The sequence below is a fragment of the Nyctereutes procyonoides genome, unplaced genomic scaffold, assembly GCF_905146905.1.
Source record: "Nyctereutes procyonoides isolate TBG_1078 unplaced genomic scaffold, NYPRO_anot_genome, whole genome shotgun sequence".
Lineage (NCBI taxonomy): Eukaryota > Metazoa > Chordata > Mammalia > Carnivora > Canidae > Nyctereutes > Nyctereutes procyonoides.
The window spans coordinates 27,466,641-27,486,840 of NW_026575042.1; the positions used below are offsets into that span (position 1 = coordinate 27,466,641).

Consider the following 20,200-nt stretch of genomic DNA (forward strand, 5'->3'; position numbering starts at 1 on the left):
TAAGACCCAGAAACTTGATGCCCTTTCTTCCTGTCTTTATATAATGCTGTCTTGGGCACGGGACAGCCAGCTAAGTCACTAGGACACCTGCCCTCTTAAGACTCCCTTGTGGGGTTTCCTCCTCATTGGTCTAATGTGATCCCCTTCACATCTCGGGTCTAGCTGCTTCTGGGCACAAAACCTCCACTTAGAGCCGGCCTGAAACCAGTACCTGATTGAACTGAAACTCAACTCGGGACCATTTCCTAGGGAAGTCAACTGTAAGGACTGCATGTGTTGGAATATTGCTTAAATCATGATGGATATCTATCTTTACTATTTTTCATCAATGTACCCTGCTGACTGCTTAAGTTACTAAATTGGGTAATTTCCCCTTGTAAAACTTTTCTGGTGTATTCTATGGGTTAGAAATGGCAGGTTCTTCACACCACAGTGCATGGTATTTCGATCCATTCACTGCCACCCATTTGTACTCTAGAATGAAACAGGGAAGAGGGGACACAGGCAGTCCCTCCTATGGGCCCCTTATAGCAGAGATGCTGATCAATTGTGATTTTATTCAAGGGATGCCTCTGGTCACTGGACACCCACCACCTCCAACATATTCTGTGTGGGACATCACCCAGGAGCTGGGAGCAATTTTTGATAATGGACTTTCTCTAGGCTTCTTTGGTTCCCAAGGACTCTCCCTTGGCATACCTTCTAATGCACTGAAAAAATTTGAATTACAAATTTTAAGAAAGAATTGATCTTCTTTTGTAACACTGCATGACCTCAATATGATCTATCAGATCTCTTCTGCAGGAAACAGGGTAAATGAACTGAGGTACCTTATGGCCCTAATTCAGAACCCTGATCTAAGAACCTCTTGCAGAATGTGTCTGACCACAAACCAGGCTGATAACCCCCCTCTGATATACTGGGTGATTGTCTAAACAGGCCTCCTTCAAAGAAACCCAGGTTGCTGGAGGAAATAGAGATCATTCCTAATAAAGGGGATGCTAACTCTCTCCTTGTTCCTCCCAATAGACTCAGATTACTCTACTTTGATGATTGGCTCCGCTGTTTAGAGAGCATATTATCATTATGTTAGTCTTTTCTTTTAAAAAAATTAAGACTTATTCCTTCTTTGACCTCCTTCCATGTATAGACAAACAAAAGCAAACAAAAAAAAATCCAATAGAACATCCAACGAATAAAATTCCATGTCTACCATCAATGAAAGTATTAAGAATGTGGTTAATGCTTACAAAGTCTGCATGGAAGGGCCTTGGATAAATCACAGAAGAATTCTATAATCACAGCTGCTCCCAGTGCCTGCTGATCCTGGGGATGAGGACCATCATCACTTCTGCTCAATCATCAGACCAAGTGAACAGTGGAATGTTGCACCCTGAACCAAAGATATAAAGGTGAAAGCAAATTTAAACAGTCTCATTGACTTTTCCCTTTGCTAAAGGACAAAATCCAGTCAGTTGATAAGGTATCCTCTTTGCAACCCAGTTATCATGAATTCAGGGAGTTTGTTCTAATTCATTGTACAATTTTTTTAAGATTTAATTTATTTATTCATGATAGACATAGAAAGAGAGAGGGGGTGGGCAGAGGCACAGGCAGAAGGAGAAGCAGGCTCCATGCCAGAAGCCCAACGCGGACCCAATCCCAGGAACCCAGGATCATGCCCTGGGCCAAAGGCAGGCACTGAACCGCTGAGCCACCCAGGGATCCCCACTGTACGGTTTTCACCACACTTTATATAGACTGCTTTTGTCTGTGACTCTTGACACAAAAGGAGATACAAGGCCCATGAACTAACCATCTACACAGTCTTTGCTGCCAATGTCAAACCAGCTTTGAACCTGTAAATCCAAACTAATCAACGGTATTGCTCTGGTAACAGGCAATCACACATTTAATGGTTAACAGATGCCCCTAGCAGGAGTACAGAGCTAGTGGTTCCAAATCGGAGTGTAAATCAAAACTATGTAGCAGCTTTTTTTTTTTTTTTTTTTATTTATTTATTTACGATAGTCATACAGAGAGAGAGAGAGGCAGAGACACAGGCAGAGGGAGAAGCAGGCTCCATGCACCAGGAGCCTGACGTGGGATTCGATCCCGGGTCTCCAGGATCGCGCCCTGGGCCAAAGGCAGGCGCCAAACCGCTGCGCCACCCAGGGATCCCTATGTAGCAGCTTTAAAAAAATACGGGTGCCTAACTTGTCCTAACACATTGATTCAGAAAATATGGTGTGGGGCCCAAGCAACTGTATTTTTAAAAAGCTTTCCAGGTGGCTCAGTAGTTTAGTGCCTCCTTTAGCCCAGTGCATGACCCTGAAGACCTAGGATCCAGTCCCACATCAGGTTCCCTGTATGGAGCCTGCTTCTCCCTCTGCCTGTGTCTCTGCCTCTCTCTCTCTCTGTGTCTCTCATGAATAAATAAATAAAATATTTAAAAGAAAATGACAAAATGAATTCTGAAAAAAAATAAAATAAAAAAATGAAAAGCTTTCCAAGTGATTCTGATGCAATGGGAGTAGAGACTATCACATAGGTACTGATATAAACAATACTACATGATAGAGAAGAGTGGGGTCCTTGCTTCTGAAACAGCCTGAAGGAGACAAAGAACAGGACTACTCAAAGCCACACAAAGAACATTTTGCATATTTCTGGAATGTCAATTTCACTTGACAGGGAGTTTAAAATGTCATTTTTATTTTGGGTGGTGATTACATAGGTGTATACAACTGTCAAAACTTATTTAACATTTAAGATCTGTACATTTAATTGTATGTTTATTTTATCTCATAAAAAGATACTAAAATTTATATTAGATACAGATATACTTTGGAGTGGAATGCAAGATCTGCATTTATGTTTAAAAGAACTCTGAGACATCAAAGAAATCTATTTGATGGGATACCTTATGGAGGCCAGGTCTCTGCATCCAGAAATGCAACTATTTCATTCTCTTCTGTATAGGGTGGGAGGTTAGGGCTTGAAACGCTGAAAGGAAGACCTTTTGGAAGGGCCCAGGACTGTGGAAAGTCTCGGGTTTAGAAATCCTTTCACTTTCCAATACTTTTCATTCATTTCTCTATCCATGATCCACTCCCCTCTCCTCTTTACCTTCCACATATTACTTTTCTCCTTGCTTTAAAACACTCGAAATCCTCAAAAATTTAGTCCCTCTTTGTTATGGAGATAACAAGTTTAAGAACTCAGATTTAAGAACTCAGAGGCCACATTGCACATTACAAGCATCTTTTTCTGCTCAAAAGTGCAAGTTTTTGCACATTACAGAAGTTGCACATTACAAGCATCTTTTTCTGCTCAAAAGTGCAAGTTTTTTTTTTGAGCCGCCCCAGCGCGCCTCAAAAATGTGTTTTAAAAGATTATAAAAAAATAAAATAATCAAAAAAATAAAAGATTATCAGCTACAGGGGCTGGTCAACAGAACCTAACTCTAAGAATTATGAAATCCCACCTTTCCTGATTTGGGAAAGACAAAAATGGACAGAGAATGGAGAGGAAGAGGAAACAATGGTCGGAGGAAACAAAGTTAGAGGAAACAATGGTCAGAAGCAACCACGTTCAGGGGTACCTGGGTGTTGACTGCAGCTCAGGTCTTGACCTCAGGGTTGGGAGCTCAAGTCCTGCAAAAGTAACTAGGTTCAAGGGTTCCTTCCTTGTCCCTTCTAGCCTAAGAGCTGAAGAGTGAGGAGAGTACAAGTTCGGGAATCGGAGAAATGGGGTGATCAGTTACTTTCTGTCTCTGGCTTGTAAAATTCAGTGTCCTTATTTCTACCACTGGGAGAGACACCGCAGACACATCCATGTACGAATTTAATTAACGCGTAGCTGTTCATTACCATGTTTCACGAACTGCACAGTTGTGAAACTTTTTAAAAAATTGTATTATTATTTTTTTATTGGAGTGCAATTTGCCAACATATAGCATAACGCCCAGTGCTCATTCCGTCGAACGCCCCCCTCGGATGAAACTTCTTTAAAGTTACAAAATTGTGTACAAACAAAAAAGCACGTAACAAATGCCTAGGACACAAGCAGCCCAGAACCACGACGCGACCCTACAAGTCTGCACCGCCCTAGGGCTCGGCTCAGCCCACCCCGGTCCCAGCAGCCTTTGCGAGCCGGCCCTCAGCCCCTAGAGCACGGCGGGGTCGGGGGGGGGGGGGACGCACACCCCGCCACGCCCCCTTCCGCACGTGCTCCTAGCCCTCCTGCTGCCCCCACTATGCGCATGCGCCATTCGCCTCCGCGGGCCCCGAAGGCTCCAGAAAGTAATCGGGCGGGGGCGGGGGAGGCGAGAGGCCCCCAAGGTTCGGCGTCTCACCTGCTCGGCATAGGCCGCCGCCTATTGCTAGGCCTGCCTCCTCCTGACGCTCTGCGCCGGCGAATGGAGGAGCCGGGGAAAGCGCACGGCTCTGATTGGAGAAGGAGCGTGTTTACCTGCCCGCCTCATCCTGCGAGCCGACGACCTTAAGCCCCGCCTCTTCCGTCCGCTATTTCAAGCGGTTGGTCGCCTTCCCCCTGTCAGTCACAGGACCGGGTCCCACGATTGGCGCGTGGCCGCCTCCTCTGTTTGGCTGGGTCGCTCCGCGTCTGCTGCCTGCTGCCTCCGCGAGTACCTCGAACTCTTTGAGGTGGAAGATGGCGGAGAGCGCCTTCGCCGAGCGTAGCGACGGGAGCGAGGAGAAGGTTTCTGGTGCTGAAGTCATCGCCCAGGCCCTGAAAACCCAAGTACGGCGACTCTGCTGCCGCGAAAGGCTCCTACGGAAGCCGGGAGGGGGCGGAGCGGTGGCGGCGGACGGCGAGAACGCCGTGGTGGGACGCGGGAGGTTTGCCCTGAGGCTTCCCTTCTGGCGCCGCGGGAGGGGACGATGGGCCGGGGCGGGGGGTGCGGGGGGCGGCGTTTACTCCCCTGTTCCTGACCCCCAGGATGTGGAGTACGTGTTTGGCATCGTGGGCATCCCAGTGACCGAAATCGCCGTTGCGGCGCAGAAGCTGGGCATCAGATATGTGGGGATGAGGAATGAGCAAGCGGTAAGCCTGGACGCTGGGAGCCAGAAGCGTGATTGGAAATGATTGATGATGACACAGTATTGGTTGCAGACGCTCAGCGGTTACCCCTGCCCCAGTACTTCACTCATGCCAAGCACAACAATCCTATGAAGCAAGAACTCTTGTTAATCCTAGCTGACAGAGGAGGAAGGTGAGAGGTTAAGTGATTTGCCCGAGGTGACAGTTGGTAGTGGCGGAGCCAGGGTTTGAACGCAGGGGTTCTGAGTCTGGAGTCCAAGCTCCTCCGCCGCTTGTACTTTGCCAAGTCTAGAGAGTCGGAATTGGAGGGGACAGTTTCCCAGTCTGAATCCAGGCCTTCTTTCCTCTCATAACCACCTGTTCGTGTCTGATTTTCTGTGTTGTTTGTCTGGTCTGATTTCCCTATTAGTCTGTGAGCTCTAAGAGAGAAGAGGTGTTATTTTTTCCTTGACTCCTCTGTATCCCCACTGCGTAGCACATGATAGGTGCTCAGGGAGTTCCTACAAGATGAATGGCTGAAGGCCGGGTAGCCCGTTATATAGTAGGTGGCCCTGCAAGGTGACAAATGTGTCACAAATGGTAAAGCCATGATTGGAACTCCCGTGTCCTCAATCCCAGTCCAGTGCCCCTTCCACCACATCATGCTGCCACTCTTCTTTGAACCTTATTTGGAAGCAAAAGAATGGAAGATAAGACATTTTGTCAGCCCGGCCTTGCCCTCCTATCACCAGTGCTGGTTTAAAAGATCAAGAAACTACCTCTACAATGTCCTATCCTGTCAGTCCATCTAAAGCAAAGTATTCCTGCTTTGCACTCTCAGCGTTGCTCTCTAATTCAGGATCTTGCCACCTGTTGCCCAGACAGTTGCCTTGACCTCCCTAAATGCTGCCCTTCCTCTGCCATCAGATGTGGGCTTCTAGAGAGCAGGTTCATTTGTTCTGTCTCCATAGTGCTTGGCGCAGTTGGGGTTTTTGGATGATACAGAAGCTTACCGTGTTTTTTATTAATTGAATGACAATCCCTAAGTATAAGATTTAAGGATTATAGTTCTTTAAAATCTTAAATCAGATCTTCATTTTGTATTCTTTCTGTCTTCTTAATTGGAACAACATTCTATTCTGTCATCTTTTTGAGAAGATGAAGCTAGTGACCGATTAATAAGACTTATATTTTACTGTTTTTCTGGAGGTGGAATGTCTGGTTTCTTCCTCATACACCACACGTTTAATGAGTACATACCAGGTACTGGTGCTTATGTCTTCCTTTTACTTATTGCAAAGAGTCAAGCTGACTGAGGGAAATATGTGCTAGGAATGTCTTACAGGCATTCAAACTCATGTCTGACTTTTTTTTTTTTTAAGATTTTATTTATTTATTCGCGAGAGACAGAGAAAGAGAGAGACACTGGCAGAGGGAGAAGCAGGCTCTCCGCAGGAGCCTGATGTGGGACTCGATCCCAGACCTTAAGATCATGCCCTGAGTCAAAGGTAGACGCTCAACCGCTGAGCCATCCAGGCGTCCCCTCATGTCTGATTTTGAATTTGTTATCTTTTCCCTCCAGATTGGCTCTTTCCTCTGTATTTGCAGTTTGAGTCAGTGGCACTGTGATTCACCTAGTCAAGCAAGCCCAAACCTGCAGATATATTGAAGGAATCAGGTTTAGTCTTGATCTTTAAGTTGATCACAGTTTGGAAGGTGAGGGCAAAACACACAGAACAAATTTATCTAGTATAGTAACTTACAGTAGATGTATGTATAAAGAATGGCACATATGAAGGGTGACTTATTCTCTCTGAGTGGGACAGAAAAGATTATGCAATATTTGTTCATGCTGTGTTATATCAAAATAGCTTAAAGGCACAGTGTGCTGTGAGACCAAATAGGTAGGTTGAGGAAAGGTTACATTAAGTCTATGGCTGGAAAAGGAATGTGGACTTGGAATTGGATGAGACTGTAAAAGTTTTTCTAAATAGGTGGGAGACATAATTAGATTTGTACTTTAGAAATCATGGTGGACGAGAGTATGTATCAGCGGGGAAGCTTGAAGTTTTATTTCAGTCCCTATAAGCTTAGTGGAGGGCCACTAGGCCCCAGGTGCTTTATCGGGCATATGGATATAATGACATATTCATCCTTGAGGCTTATAGCCTAGCTGTGGAGACAGACATAAGCAGATAATTTTATTATAATGTGATAAGTGCTGTGATAGAGGTATACTGAAGGTGCTGTGGAAGCCCAGAAAAATATACTCAGCTCAGCCAAAAACTTCAGAGAAGGTTTCTTGGAGGACATGATCCCTAAGCTGTCTGGAAGGATAGGTAACATTAACCAGCTAGGAAGTAGAGGACCGGTTCTTCTGGAGATGATTCTTCATTTTGGGCTTTCTTTTTTTTTTTTTCTTTCAAATTTTTTTTTAATTTTTTATTTATTTATGATAGTCACACAGAGAGAGAGAGAGATGGGGGCAGAGACACAGGCAGAGGGAGAAGCAGGCTCCATGCACCGGGAACCCGACGAGGGATTCGATCCCGGGTCTCCAGGATCGCGCCCTGGGCCAAAGGCAGGCGCCAAACCGCTGCGCCACCCAGGGATCCCCATTTTGGGCTTTCTTAATTGGCTCAGTGGATCACAGTACCACTGACTCCGATCAGGAATACAAATGGAAGAGCTAATTTGGAGGGAAAAGATAATTCAAATTTGGATATGAGTTTGAGATACCTGTAGGACATTCCTAGTAGTACATAGTCCCCTCAGTCAACCTGACTCTTTGCTTTAGTCAGGATGACTTCACTAGTGCCTGAATTAAGGGTAATGCCAGGGTAATGAAGAGAGAATGTGAGAACGGATGAAAACAGATTCAGAAACCATACAAGAGGCAGAAGATGACTTGACATGCAATTACATGTTGTAGTAGAGAAAAAGGTGTAATTGTTGTGCCTTGATTGTCTTTCATCAGATTCTTAGAGTAATCAAGACATATACTGACCAGCTTTCCAGGAAGCAGGTAGCACTCTTCTCACTGTTACATTTCTAACTTTGTGCAGTCAATATTCGGAGTGTTTTACATGTATTAATTGATTTTATTCTCACAGCAGTGCTGTCAGTTCCTTATTTATAAGGAAGCCAGTAACTTGCCAAAATTACACAACAGAAAGTGGTAGAGCAGGATTGAATCAAAGCAATTTAGCTCTAGAGTCTGCTTTTTCACTACTATACACAATATTCTGTGTGTGAGTAGAGGTAACTTGGTAGAGAAATACATGTCTTTTTGTTTGCTTGTTTTTGTTTTATTTTATTTTATTTATTTGAAGGACGAGAAAGAGAATACACCAGTGAAGGGGGAGAGAGGGGTGGAGGGAGAGGGAGAGGCAGGCTTCCTGATGTGGGGACTCTCAGGACCCCGGGATCATGACCTGAGTGGAAGGCAGATATTTAACCAGCAAACTGAGCTACTCAGGTACCTTGAGAAATACATGTTTTATGATCTATAAAAAGAGTTCCTTTTCAACTTTTGACATCTGCAATAGAAGAATATAATTTTTGTTGTATGTTGTTTTGTCTTTTGTATTCTGTAGCAACATTTCTTACCTTGGCTTAATTAATGGATAGGGCTCCTCAGTGTCCAAATAGGTGTTCGTATTGCAACAGTATTATATTTTATGCACTTGAATTCTTAGGAGTTTTATTATCCTACGTGAATTTGACCTTAGGTGCAAAAGGGAAAAGAGATAAGGGCCAATGGAGATAGTAACACAGAAATGGTACAGAGCCTTTATACACATTCTTAGTTGGGCATATGTAGTGGTGCCAGTTAGGATTATGATTCATAAAAATTTATTTTTAATTTTTTACAGTTACGTTCTAAACATTTAAGTTCAAGTTGGAAGTTAGAAAATATCCTACTTTTTATTATTTCTAAAATAATAAATAATACTGTAAAAAAGATTCCCACACTAAGAAACAGGATTTATTTGAGAGGGCATTTAGCATTTTTTCAGGTTATCTTTTATTTAACACCTCTCCTTTTTTTGCTGTGCAGCTAAAGTGTAGTTTAAAAGTAAAAACTAACTGGGGCACCTGGGTGGCTCTGTTGGTTAAGCATTTGCCTTCGGCTCAGGTAGCAATCCTGGGTCCTGGAATCAAGCCCCATGTCGAGCTCCCTGTTCAGTGGGGAGCCTTCTTCTCCCTCTCCTGCTCCCCCCGCTTATGTGCATGTTCTATCTCTTTCTATCAGATAAATAAATAAATCTAAAATACATAAATGAATGAGTGAACAAATGAATGACTCTTACCAAGGAAGAGCAAAAATCAGTGCTCTAAGCTTACATTTTAAAAAACTAGAAAAAGAAAACCAAATTAAACGCCAAATGAAAAGAGTAAAATAATAAGTACAAGAGCAGAAATCAGTGAACTAGAAAATAAACGAACAATATAGAAAAATCAACAAAGCCAAAACTTAGTTCTTTGAAAAGATTAATAAATTTGATAAATCTCTGGCAAGACTGATGAAAAATAAAAGAGAGAAAACACAAATTGCCAATATTAGGAGTAGAATAGAGAACATTTCTGCTGATCCTGCAGATATATAATCAGTTGTAAGAGGATATTACTAATAAACTAGGTGTGATATAGATAAGTTCCTCAAAATACTAAGAACTAGATGAGATACCTAAACCATTATTTGAAATTTACAGGTAGAACATTACTTGTTAAAAACGAAAGCATTCCAATTCCTCCTTTACCGTTCAGTTCTTTCTTTCTTTCTTTCTTTCTTTCTTTCTTTCTTTCTTTCTTTCTTTCTTTCTTTCTTTCATTTTATTTCTTTATTTACAGAGAGAGAGCATAAGCAGGGGGAGCAGCAGGCTCCCCTCTACTGAGCAGGAGCTTGATACAGGGCTTGATCCTAGAAGCCCTGGATCATGACCCGAGCCAAAGGCAGACACTTATCCAACTAAGCCACCCAGGCACCCCTTAGTTCTAGTTTGTTACTGAATAGTGAATTTTTATATGTGTACTTACTGTCAGGATCCCAATATGCTTAAGTTCTGGTATTTTTTCTTTGTAGGCTTGTTATGCTGCCTCTGTGGTTGGATATCTGACAGGCAGGTAAACTAAAGTCTTTGGTTTATTTCAAACTCTTTTTAAGTTTGTCTTAAATAGAGTGTCTTAAGAAATGACTTTATAAATGTAAAATGGCAAACTGAATTATATGGAGATACACTTTCCTTGAGTGTTTTAAGGTTAGAAAGTCCATCTAGCGTGAAGCATTCAAATTCAATTTAAAACATTTGAAGCAGAGCATTACATTTCAGAATTATTTTGTCAGAGATCATATGACATTTGAACACTTTTCTCCATGCAAAAATGTACTCAGCATCGAAAATTGGCTTTGAGAGTTAAAAATAGGCCTGCCCTACGACCCAGCAATTGCACTGTTGGGGATTTACCCCAAAGATCAGATGCAGTGAAACGCCGGGACACCTGCACCCCGATGTTTCTAGCAGCCATGTCCACAATAGCCAAACTGTGGAAGGAGCTTCGGTGTCCATCGAAAGATGAATGGATAAAGAAGATGTGGTTTATGTATACAGTGGAATATTACTCAGCCATTAGAAACGACAAATACCCACCATTTGCTTCAACGTGGATGGAACTGGAGGGTATTATGCTGAGTGAAGTAAGTCAATCGGAGAAGGACAGTGTATGTTCTCATTCATTTGGGGAATATAATTAATAGTGAAAGGGAATATAAGGGAAGGGAGAAGAAATGTGTGGGAAATATCAGAAAGGGAGACAGAACATAGAGACTCCTAACTCTGGGAAACGAACTAGGGGTGGTGGAAGGGGAGGAGGGCGGGGGGTGGGGGGTGAATGGGTGACGGGCACTGAGGGGGGCACTTGACAGGATGAGCACTGGGTGTTATTCTGTATGTTGGTAAATTGAACACCAATAAAAAATAAGTTTATTAAAAAAAATTGGCTTTGAATTGTAGTTAAATTGATTGGCCCTAAATATAACCTCTTCAAAATATGAAGAGGTTCAAAATATGAAGACGTTAGTGAAATACAGTGTGAAGATGATAGGTGTATCTTCTTTCTTGCAGGAATACTAATCTTTCTCATTTCTTTTAATTCAGAGAATATTCTAATAATTGCTTTACGAATTATAGTAAAGACCTATATGTCTTTCTTTTGAAGTTCCAAGAAGGTTGCCATGTTTCCCCCTACAGTGATATTAATCAGATACTGCATTTGACTTGCTTTTAATACGATAAATTCTGTTTTGCTTCTAGGCCAGGTGTATGCCTTGTGGTTTCTGGCCCAGGTCTTATCCACACTTTGGGTGGTATGGCAAATGCAAATGTGAACTGTTGGTAATTAATTGTTATTAGTGATCTGGGGTGGGAAGATTTGGAATCAAGTGCTGGAGGGAATAGTTCAGTAAAAAATTAAGAACAGTATTAGGAAGAACATAAAAAACATCAGTATTCTTACTTAGGTAAACAATGTTAACATTTTGGAGTTTGGGAAAAACTTACGTGTAGAAGCATATGAGCATACATATATGCTTAACTCATTGAGTCTGCCTTGTGTATACACCTTCTTTCGAGTAACATCTTCCTTCATTAAGGTATAAGTATTTCTAGGGGTACCTGGCTGGTTCAGTTGGTAAATCATGCAACTCTTAATCTCAGAGTTAAAAGTCAAGCCCTACGTTGGGCGTGAAGTCTACATAAAAAAAAAAAAAAAAGAAAAAAAATGTGTTTCTAAATACACATGTAGAAGCATATGGGCGTAGCTCTGTGTTTAACTCACAGAGACTAGAAGTATATAATATGTCCTTCATCTTCCATCTCCTTTCATTAAGATGTGTATGTAAACTTATGGGAATAGGCTGTGTTTAATTCATTAAATCTACACTGTGTATAAAACTTAAAAAAAAACACATTTTCGAATTTTTGTATGCCTTTTTCTCTATATATATGTAGGTGAATGTGTGTAAAGTCCTCAAGTGCAGGATTACTTTCTTAAATCTTTATTTTTTTTATTTTAGTTTTTTAAAGGTGTTACTTGTTTATTCATGAGAGAGACAGAGAGAGGCAGAGACACAGGCAGAGGGAGAAGCAGGCTCCCTGCAGGGAGCCTGATGTGGGACTCCATCCTGAGCCAAAGGCAGACACTGAACCACTGAGCCACCCAGGCATCCCCAGAATTATTTTTTAAAGACCCCAGCTCAGTATGTAAGAGTGTATACAATTCTTCATCTTGTTTTACATAACTAGCAAGACAATTGAAATTATATTTTTTAGTTTGCTTTATAAGCTCCTTAGTACCTACTCTTTGACCTTGCCCTTAACCCCATTTTTGGTACTTTACCAATAAGATCATGTTAAAGGGGGTTGTGTTCTAGTCAATTCATAGAATATTTAATCTTCTTTATACTAGGAAGGAAGATTAAATATTTAGATGTTATTTAGACTAATGTTCTAGTAGGAAGAGCATTGTTCACATTCTTTCCATATGCCTTCTTTTTTTCCCTTCCCTCGTAGACTTTCTTTTTCTTACCTACTTTAGGGTCTGATTTTTTTTTTAGAAGTATCTTCTTCTTGAAGGATAAGAAATGTATTGCCAAGGAATTTCTCTCACTCCGCCATTTCCAAGTAGACTCACTTAGGAAAGCTGAAAAAATATAGTTTCCTCCTTTTAATCCCAAGACTAATGGGAAGGGCATAAAAATTTATTTTACATCACCACACCTAGAGGTTTAGCTTCAGCACCCAGAAGGGCTTGGAAGTGGGAGGCATGGAGGAAAAGCGTTTACTATAAATTTCAGCTTTTTCTGAGATTATGGGAGTGTTCTTGTCTCAGATTGCTTCCTAAATCTTTTTTAATCTGTAGTTTTTTTGTTTTAGAGATTTTGTTTATTTATTTGAGAGAATGCACAGGAGCAGGAGAAGGGGCCGAGGGGGGGAGAGAGAGAGAATCCCGAGCAGGCTCCATGCCCAGCACCCAGTCCAACTCGAGCTCAATCTCAGATCTCACAGCCTGAGGTCATGACCTGAGGGGAAACCAAGAGCAAGTTGCTTAGCCACCCAGTTGCCCCAGTCTATAGTTTTTAAGGGAAAATGAAATTCTCTCCCTCTCAGCATACACAGCTGTTTGTTAATTGGGCACTGTCCTGAGTATTTAACCTATTGATCTCATCTGTAATTCTTTTTTAAAACAATGAATATTTCAGGCCTTTGATTGTGATTGGTGGTTCTTCTGAAAGAAGGCAGGAAACAATGGGAGCCTTCCAGGAGTTTCCACAGGTACACAACTCCAAAATTTTTCTTAGGGTTTAGTAGCATAAATGTATCCTATTAAGATTTATAGAGAAGAAATAAAAACTTCTGTCTGTAAGGTAAACATTTAAAATAAAATAGAGGTACCTGAGGTAATTTAAAGGTAATTTTCCTTAACTACAAGACAGTCTCATATTAAAGAGGGTGGAGTAAGAGAAATTGGAAATGGTGGAGTGAGAGAAATTCCTAAGCAATAAATTTCTTCCTTTATACTAGGAAGATTAAATATTTTATGAATTGACTAGAACGTAACTCCTATAATGTGAGACTGTATTAGGAATATGCACTCAGTGTGCACCTTAAGGAAGCTCAGGCTCTACTTAGGAGCAGTCTTACAAGAAATAGATCTTTTCAACAGGCTTTTAAACTCTGAAAATAAGTTCTTAGATTAAGAGTCAAGTTGCAGGAATATAAATGGTGTGGGACTATGCCTCTCAAACTTCAGAGAAGTAAAAAGTTGAGAGTAAAAATCCTACATAAAATGACTATCAGTAGACTGGACAAGTTCATTGTTATTTTAGCAGGCTGAAAGAAAGTATTTAAAAATTTCTAAAAACTTCAAAGAATTTGCCCACAAAATGCTATAGTGGTGTGTTTTTTGTGCTTTTTTTGCTTTTTCTATATATTTATTACAGGTACAACACAGGTGTTCATAAATAGTTGTATAAAACAGAATGCTGCAGTTTTAAGAATAGCTGTAGAAAGCAAATAGATGAGAGTGCATGATTAATTCTTAAGAAAATATTTGTGTATTTATAGCACAAAGTTCTGAGCAGAGTTAAAATCCTTAGGCAAAGTCTAATCAGAAGTCATTGTGAGAACCTCAAGATAAACATAGAATTTGCTAGTTTTAAGATTAGCTGTAGAAAGCAAATAGATGAGAGTGAATGATTAACTCTTTTTTTTTTTTTAAAGATTTTATTTATTTATTCATGAGAGACAAAGAGAGAGAACGACTGAGACATAGGCAGAAGGAGAAGCAGGCACCATGTAGGGAGCCCGATGTGGGACTCAATCCTGGGACTCCAGGGTCATGCCCTGGGCCAAAGGCAGGCGCTCAACTGCTGAGCCACCTAGGCTTCCCTGAATGATTAACTCTTAAGAAAATATTTGTGCATTTATAGCACAAAGTTCTGAGCAGAGTTAAAACCCTTAGGCAAAGTTTAATCAGAAGTCATTGTGAGAACCTCAAGATAAACAATTTTTTATATGATTTAAATTATTGTAAAGTACTAGATCTTGGTGTAAGTTTATGCAAGTTATATTTTTATCCTTTTGAAAGGGAATTGAAACTTAGTTAATGGTAAAGAGTAACAACCATTATTTAAAAGGAAATTTAAACTTACTACAGAAACTTATAGATGAAAACAAAGTAAAGGATAATGTCCACTGCAACTATTTTTTTTCCTGAAAGGGAAAATAATAGTTTATTAGATGAAATTAAAAATGTGAGGAGAAAAGCACTGATTCGATTTAAAATCCAAGTGTCTGTTTTTTGTGGAAACATTTTAAATGACACGACCAGGAACAAACTGAAAATCTTTTTTTTTTTTTAAGATTTTTTTTTTTTTTTTTAATTGAGTGGATCCCTGGGTGGCTCAGCGGTTTCGCGCCTGCCTTTGGCCCAGGGTGCGATCCTGGAGTCCTGGGATTGAGTCCCGCGTCGGGCTCCTGGCATGGAGCCTGCTTCTCCCCCTGCCTGTGTCTCTGCCTCTCTCTCTCTCTCTCTCTCTCTCTCTCTCTCTCTCTCTCTCTATCATAAATAAAAATAAATAAATAAATAAATAAATAAATAAATAAATAAATAAATAAAAATAAATTGAGAGAGCATGAAAGAGAGAATTGAGAGAGAGAGAGAGAGAGCGCGCGCACAAGTAAGGGGGGGAGCAGAGGGCAGAGGGAGAAGCAGACTCCTCACTGAGCAGGGAGCCCGATGCCGTGCTTGATCCCAGGACCCTGGGATCATAACCTGAACTGAAAGCAGATGTTTGACTGAGCCGCCTGGGCACCCCAGATTGAAAATCTTAATTCTGTCACACTTTGGGATTAAGACTATAGCAACTGTTTCACAGATTTCATACCAAAAGCTGTCAAGAGAGACTATTTCAACATACTGCTTCAGAGTACATTAAACAGTAAAAAATTAGTACTGCTGAATTGACACCTCCCAAACAGCATAGCAGTTAAATATAGGAAAGCCATCAGAAATGTAAGGATAGATTATAATTGTAACAAGATAAAGCAGATAAGGTTTTGTATTCCTGGCTATGGAATTTCTGGGTCCAGGGATATGCTCATTTTAATTTTTGGTGGACATTATCACCTTCCCTTCCCATTTATACTCTCACCAGCAGCTTAGGAGAGTGCCTGCTTTCCTATGTGGTGGTAAATGCTGAGTATTATCAAAGTCTTTCATTTCTCCAGTCTGAGAAATGAAAATAGTGTCTTATTTTGATTTACCTCCTGAATCATAGGGAGGCAGAAATTTGATTGTGCTTTGCCTAGGCTTTTAAGAAAAAGTTCAGGAGGTCTTGTATTTTCTCTGTCTTTTCTCTACACATAATAGAAAGTAAAGACTTAACATTTTGTCTTCCATCAGAAAAGTTAATATGATCTGTAAACCGTATTTTATGTGATTTTCTTTCTGTATATAGGTTGAAGCTTGTAGATTATATTGCAAGTTCTCCGCCCGGCCGAGCAGCATAGAAACTATTCCTTCTATTATCGAAAAGGTAAAGTATTTAATTACCAGTTCTCCAAGTGAACTGATTTTTCTCAGTTGCTCATACCTGTGTTATTTTTATTCTCCATAGAATGAGCAACAATTTGGTATATATTCAGGCAGTCAAAAATGATAGTGTTAAAGAACTATTTATATTTTAATGTTTACTGTCAATTACAGAAGCAGATAATTTTTGAAAAAAGTTATTCCTTCAGTTATTAATATTGTTTTAACTGCAGAAAAGTAAAAAGAAAGATAAAATATGAAATCCTGGGTAACCTTTTTCTTACACTTTTGCAAAAGATTAGTTTTGAAAATTAGTGCTAATGCACATAAAACTATGTCTTAATTGACTAAAGAGCATATTATAAATTAATTTTAGCTAACCAACATTTGTATGTAGAGTTACATTTGAGCTGTTTTTGTTTGTTTTATTTTGTTTTTTTTTTTTTTACATTTGAGCTGTTTTAAAACCATGTGTTACAGAAACCATTTGATACATGTTGTAACATCACAGCTTCTGAAAACTTATCCAGGTCATTAGGACTAGGAAGTAAAGTAGATGTACAAGTTACAGAGTAAACAGGTGGCAGGCAGAGCCTGGTGGATAATTTCTAAGACTGCATGTAATATAACATGAAGTTTAAAAGCCTAGGTGAGTATTTTCTCTCTTATCTCTTTCATTTAAAGCAAAAATATCTTTTAAAATATATACAACCAAAATATATACAATCAATAGTGAGCATTTCAATTTTAGTTAAAATTGTTTATTTCTCCAACTAGGGACGTCCAGAAGCAATTAAAATAGCATTCCTTTCACAATTTTTAATTATCTTTAAGTGGATTATGTGATAAATATTGAGAATTTTAAAATATTTTCTTCTATTTGTAAAAATTTAGGCAGTGAGAAGCAGTATTTATGGCCGTCCAGGTCCTTGTTATGTTGACATACCTGCAGATTTTGTGAACTTCCAAGTGAATGTGAATTCTATAAAGTAAGTAATAGTTATATTGGAGGAGCACCTAGGTGACTCAGTCGGTTAAGCATCTGCCTTCAGCTCAGGTCATGATCCTAAAGTCCCGGGATGGAGCCCCACATCAGGCTACCAGCTCAGTGGGGAGCCTACTTGTCCATCTCCTTCTGCCTTTCCCTCCCTCACCCACTGCTTGTGCTCTGTGTGTGTGTGTCTCTCTCTATCAAATGAATAAATAAAAATCTAATAAATAGGGATGTCTGGGTGGCTCAGCAGTTGAGCGTCTGCCTTCAGCTCAGGGCGTGATCCTGGAGATCTGGGATTGAATCCTGCATCCGGCTCCTTGCAGGGAGCCTGCTTCTCACTCTGCCTCTCTCTCTGTATGTCTCTCATGAATAAATAAATAAAATTTTTAAAAAATCTAATAAATAAATAAAATAATAAAAAGTTAAACTACAGTTCTTTCTTAATTGTGTTATTACAATGTTTGCCTTTTAACAATTTACATAACAGTTTATAAGTTAATCTTCATTTGTCTTAACTTTTGACCCTTTAATAATTATACTAAATCCTGGCCAAAGGGTTTAATTCTGTTGATTACAGTGTTGTTACTTAGTAATTATTTGGGGGGTTAATTATTAAGTCAAATACATGGAACTTCCTGAACACTCATTGGTTTTGTTTTGTTTTGTGTTTAAAGACTTATTTATTTATTTTTTCATGAGAGGCACACAGAGAGAGGCAGAGACATAGGCAGAAGGAGAAGCAGGCTCCCTGCAGGGAGCCCAATGCAGGACTTGATCTCAGGACCCCAGGATCATGCCCTGAGCCAAAGACAGATGTTCAACCACTGAGCCAACCAGGTGCCCCTCCCGAACACTCATTTGAAAGTATTCTTCCAGTGACCATAAATAATACATCCCCGTTAATGTAGTAGGAGTTACGTGGAGTCTTCATAGTATAAACCAAGAGATGAGGTGAGGTGACTGTTGAAAGTTATTTAGGATTCAGCATAAAAAAATTTTAGTTTGTCTCTGTGATTTAAAAATATTCCAACCCAGGTGTTATTATGATTTTCCGTGTTCTCTTCCTTAAATAAACACTGAGTGAATAAAAAGTATAAGAAACATTTTTCACTGGTATCCAAGTCACCTCTGATAGGATGGATACTAAGGTTAATGAATCACTGTGGGTACCATTTAGTGTACTCCTGCTGTTGTGGACTAAGCGGTTCTCTAGTGACTACAGAGAGAAAATGTGCATTTCTGTATATTCAGTATACCAAAGAGTTGTTTCTCATTGTAAAACTCAGACAAAAAGGATATCTACCATGTATAATACCTGAACATGGTAAAATATTACTAAGGACAGGGAGTCTCTGATAAGTTAACTCTGTTAGCTTTCTTTTTTTTTTTTTTTTCCTCTGTTGGCCTTCTTTAAAATTTTTGTAAAAATTGAATGTCTGTTTTTGTGTGTGTTTTATATGCCCAAATTTTGTGTAGTGTATGATGTTTACTACTTACATGAAAACACCAAGGTCTTGGTGTCCAGAAATACTTACCTATGACAGTTTTAAATTTTTCCTAATGCATTTTGTATTACTAAAATACTGATTCAGTGAGTGGAAATGTGGTGAGGTGGTTAAAGGCATAGACTTTAGAAACAGAAGGTCAGTCTAGTCTCTGCCACATACCACCTGGGGACCCTGGGCAAGTTACTTTCTGAGTTTTCCTTCACAATAATAAAATGGAGATAATGGTAGTGCCTGACCTCATTGCTTTGAAAACAAAATTTTTAGTAGCTTTTTATTTCTTTCTTTAGTTTTTATTCATGAGAGACCCAGAGAGAGAGGCAGAGACAGGCAGAGGGAGAAATAGGCTCCCCAGAGGGAGCCTGATGTGGGACTTGATCCTGGAACCCTGGGACACGCCCCGCCCTGAGCTGAAGGCAGACGTTCAACCTCTGAGCCACCCAGGCATCCCTGCTTTGAAAATTAAATGAAATTAAATGGTGCATAATATTAAACACTGGCTCTGAGTATGTTTTTTACTATTCTTACAACAATTATTACTACAATGTAAAGCCATTAACTCAAATATCCTGTCAATGAATTACTCATTTGGTTGGCTTTTAGATGGTATTATGGAGTAACTTTTAATTTACTAGATGTGATAAGGACATTATGGTTATATAGGAGAAAGGTTTTATCTTTTAGAACTGTGTGGAAAAGCTTATAATTGCCTATAATTCACTTTAAAACGGTTCAGGAAACAAATTTGCATGCGTATTTGTGTGTGTTGTAAAGCTAATGTGGTAAAATGATATTAGTTGTTCAATCTACATGGTGGGTATGTAGAGTTTATTGTACTGTTTTTTTCTACCTTATTGTAGATCTGGTCTTTTTGTAATAAAAAGTTTAAAACTTGGTTCTTTGAATTAACAGAACTCTTTATTTCTAGGTACATGGAGTGCTGCTTGCCACCTCCTGTTAGTATGGCAGAAACTTCTGCTGTATATATGGCAGCATCTGTGCTTCGGAATGCCAAACGGCCCCTCCTTATCATCGGGAAAGGTAGCCTTGAATGGAACTCTAAATCTCGCTAAGCTGTTGAAAGACTGTGGATTCTGTTTAGAAATTGTCTTCATTATTTATTAATATATCTAATATTTGAAATTGGAGTATGAGTTCTTTTCATTTAGCATTCTATATTAATTTTGAAACCATAGAATTTTTCTAGAATGCCCAGAGATCTTGCCCTTTTAAGGGAATATCACCCATTCTATTTCTTCAGCCTTATGTGTAAAATGTGTTTTTTTTCCGTTATAAAAATAATATTTGATCATTATAAAAAATTTTGGAAAATCCAGAAGATAAGAAGGAAGAAATGCCTTCATCCAAAGACAACTATTTTGGGGGCACTTGGGTGGCTCGGTCAGTTAAACATCTGACTCTTCATTTAGGCTCAGGTCATGAACTCAGGGTCATGAGATCAAACCCTCCACCTGGGAGTGTGGAGTGGAGCCTGCTTAAAATTCTTTCCCTCTTCCTCTCCATCTGCCCCTCCCCCCTCCCTCACATTCTTGCTCTCAAATAA

At 39.9% G+C, this 20,200-nt stretch overlaps 2 protein-coding genes across 5 annotated transcripts in view; one reads left to right on the forward strand and one right to left on the reverse strand.

Moving 5' to 3' along the window:
• The window catches only part of BTD (biotinidase), a 31,426-nt gene extending 26,970 nt beyond the window's left edge, over window positions 1–4,456 (reverse strand). Inside the window, exons 1-2 of one of the 2 annotated variants that reach the window (XM_055321705.1) lie at window positions 4,358–4,455; window positions 1,251–1,393 (exon numbers count right to left, since the gene is read on the reverse strand). In XM_055321705.1, the coding sequence (XP_055177680.1) occupies window positions 1,251–1,261 (11 nt within the window). In that variant the 5' untranslated portion in view covers window positions 1,262–1,393; window positions 4,358–4,455. Of the gene's footprint in view, window positions 1–1,250; window positions 1,394–4,357 lie in introns of both variants that reach the window. The other variant, XM_055321706.1, reaches the window with a different exon arrangement.
• A 96-nt stretch (window positions 4,457–4,552) lies between these two features.
• HACL1 (2-hydroxyacyl-CoA lyase 1) overlaps window positions 4,553–20,200 on the forward strand; it is a 39,666-nt gene continuing 24,018 nt past the window's right edge. For 2 of the 3 annotated variants that reach the window (XM_055321703.1, XM_055321702.1), the window contains exons 1-8: window positions 4,553–4,764; window positions 4,963–5,067; window positions 10,130–10,170; window positions 11,358–11,438; window positions 13,304–13,376; window positions 16,064–16,141; window positions 17,032–17,126; window positions 19,565–19,677. In XM_055321703.1, coding sequence (XP_055177678.1) covers window positions 4,675–4,764; window positions 4,963–5,067; window positions 10,130–10,170; window positions 11,358–11,438; window positions 13,304–13,376; window positions 16,064–16,141; window positions 17,032–17,126; window positions 19,565–19,677 — 676 coding nt within the window. In that variant the 5' untranslated portion in view covers window positions 4,553–4,674. The remainder of the gene's footprint in view (window positions 4,765–4,962; window positions 5,068–10,129; window positions 10,171–11,357; window positions 11,439–13,303; window positions 13,377–16,063; window positions 16,142–17,031; window positions 17,127–19,564; window positions 19,678–20,200) is intronic. The other variant, XM_055321704.1, reaches the window with a different exon arrangement.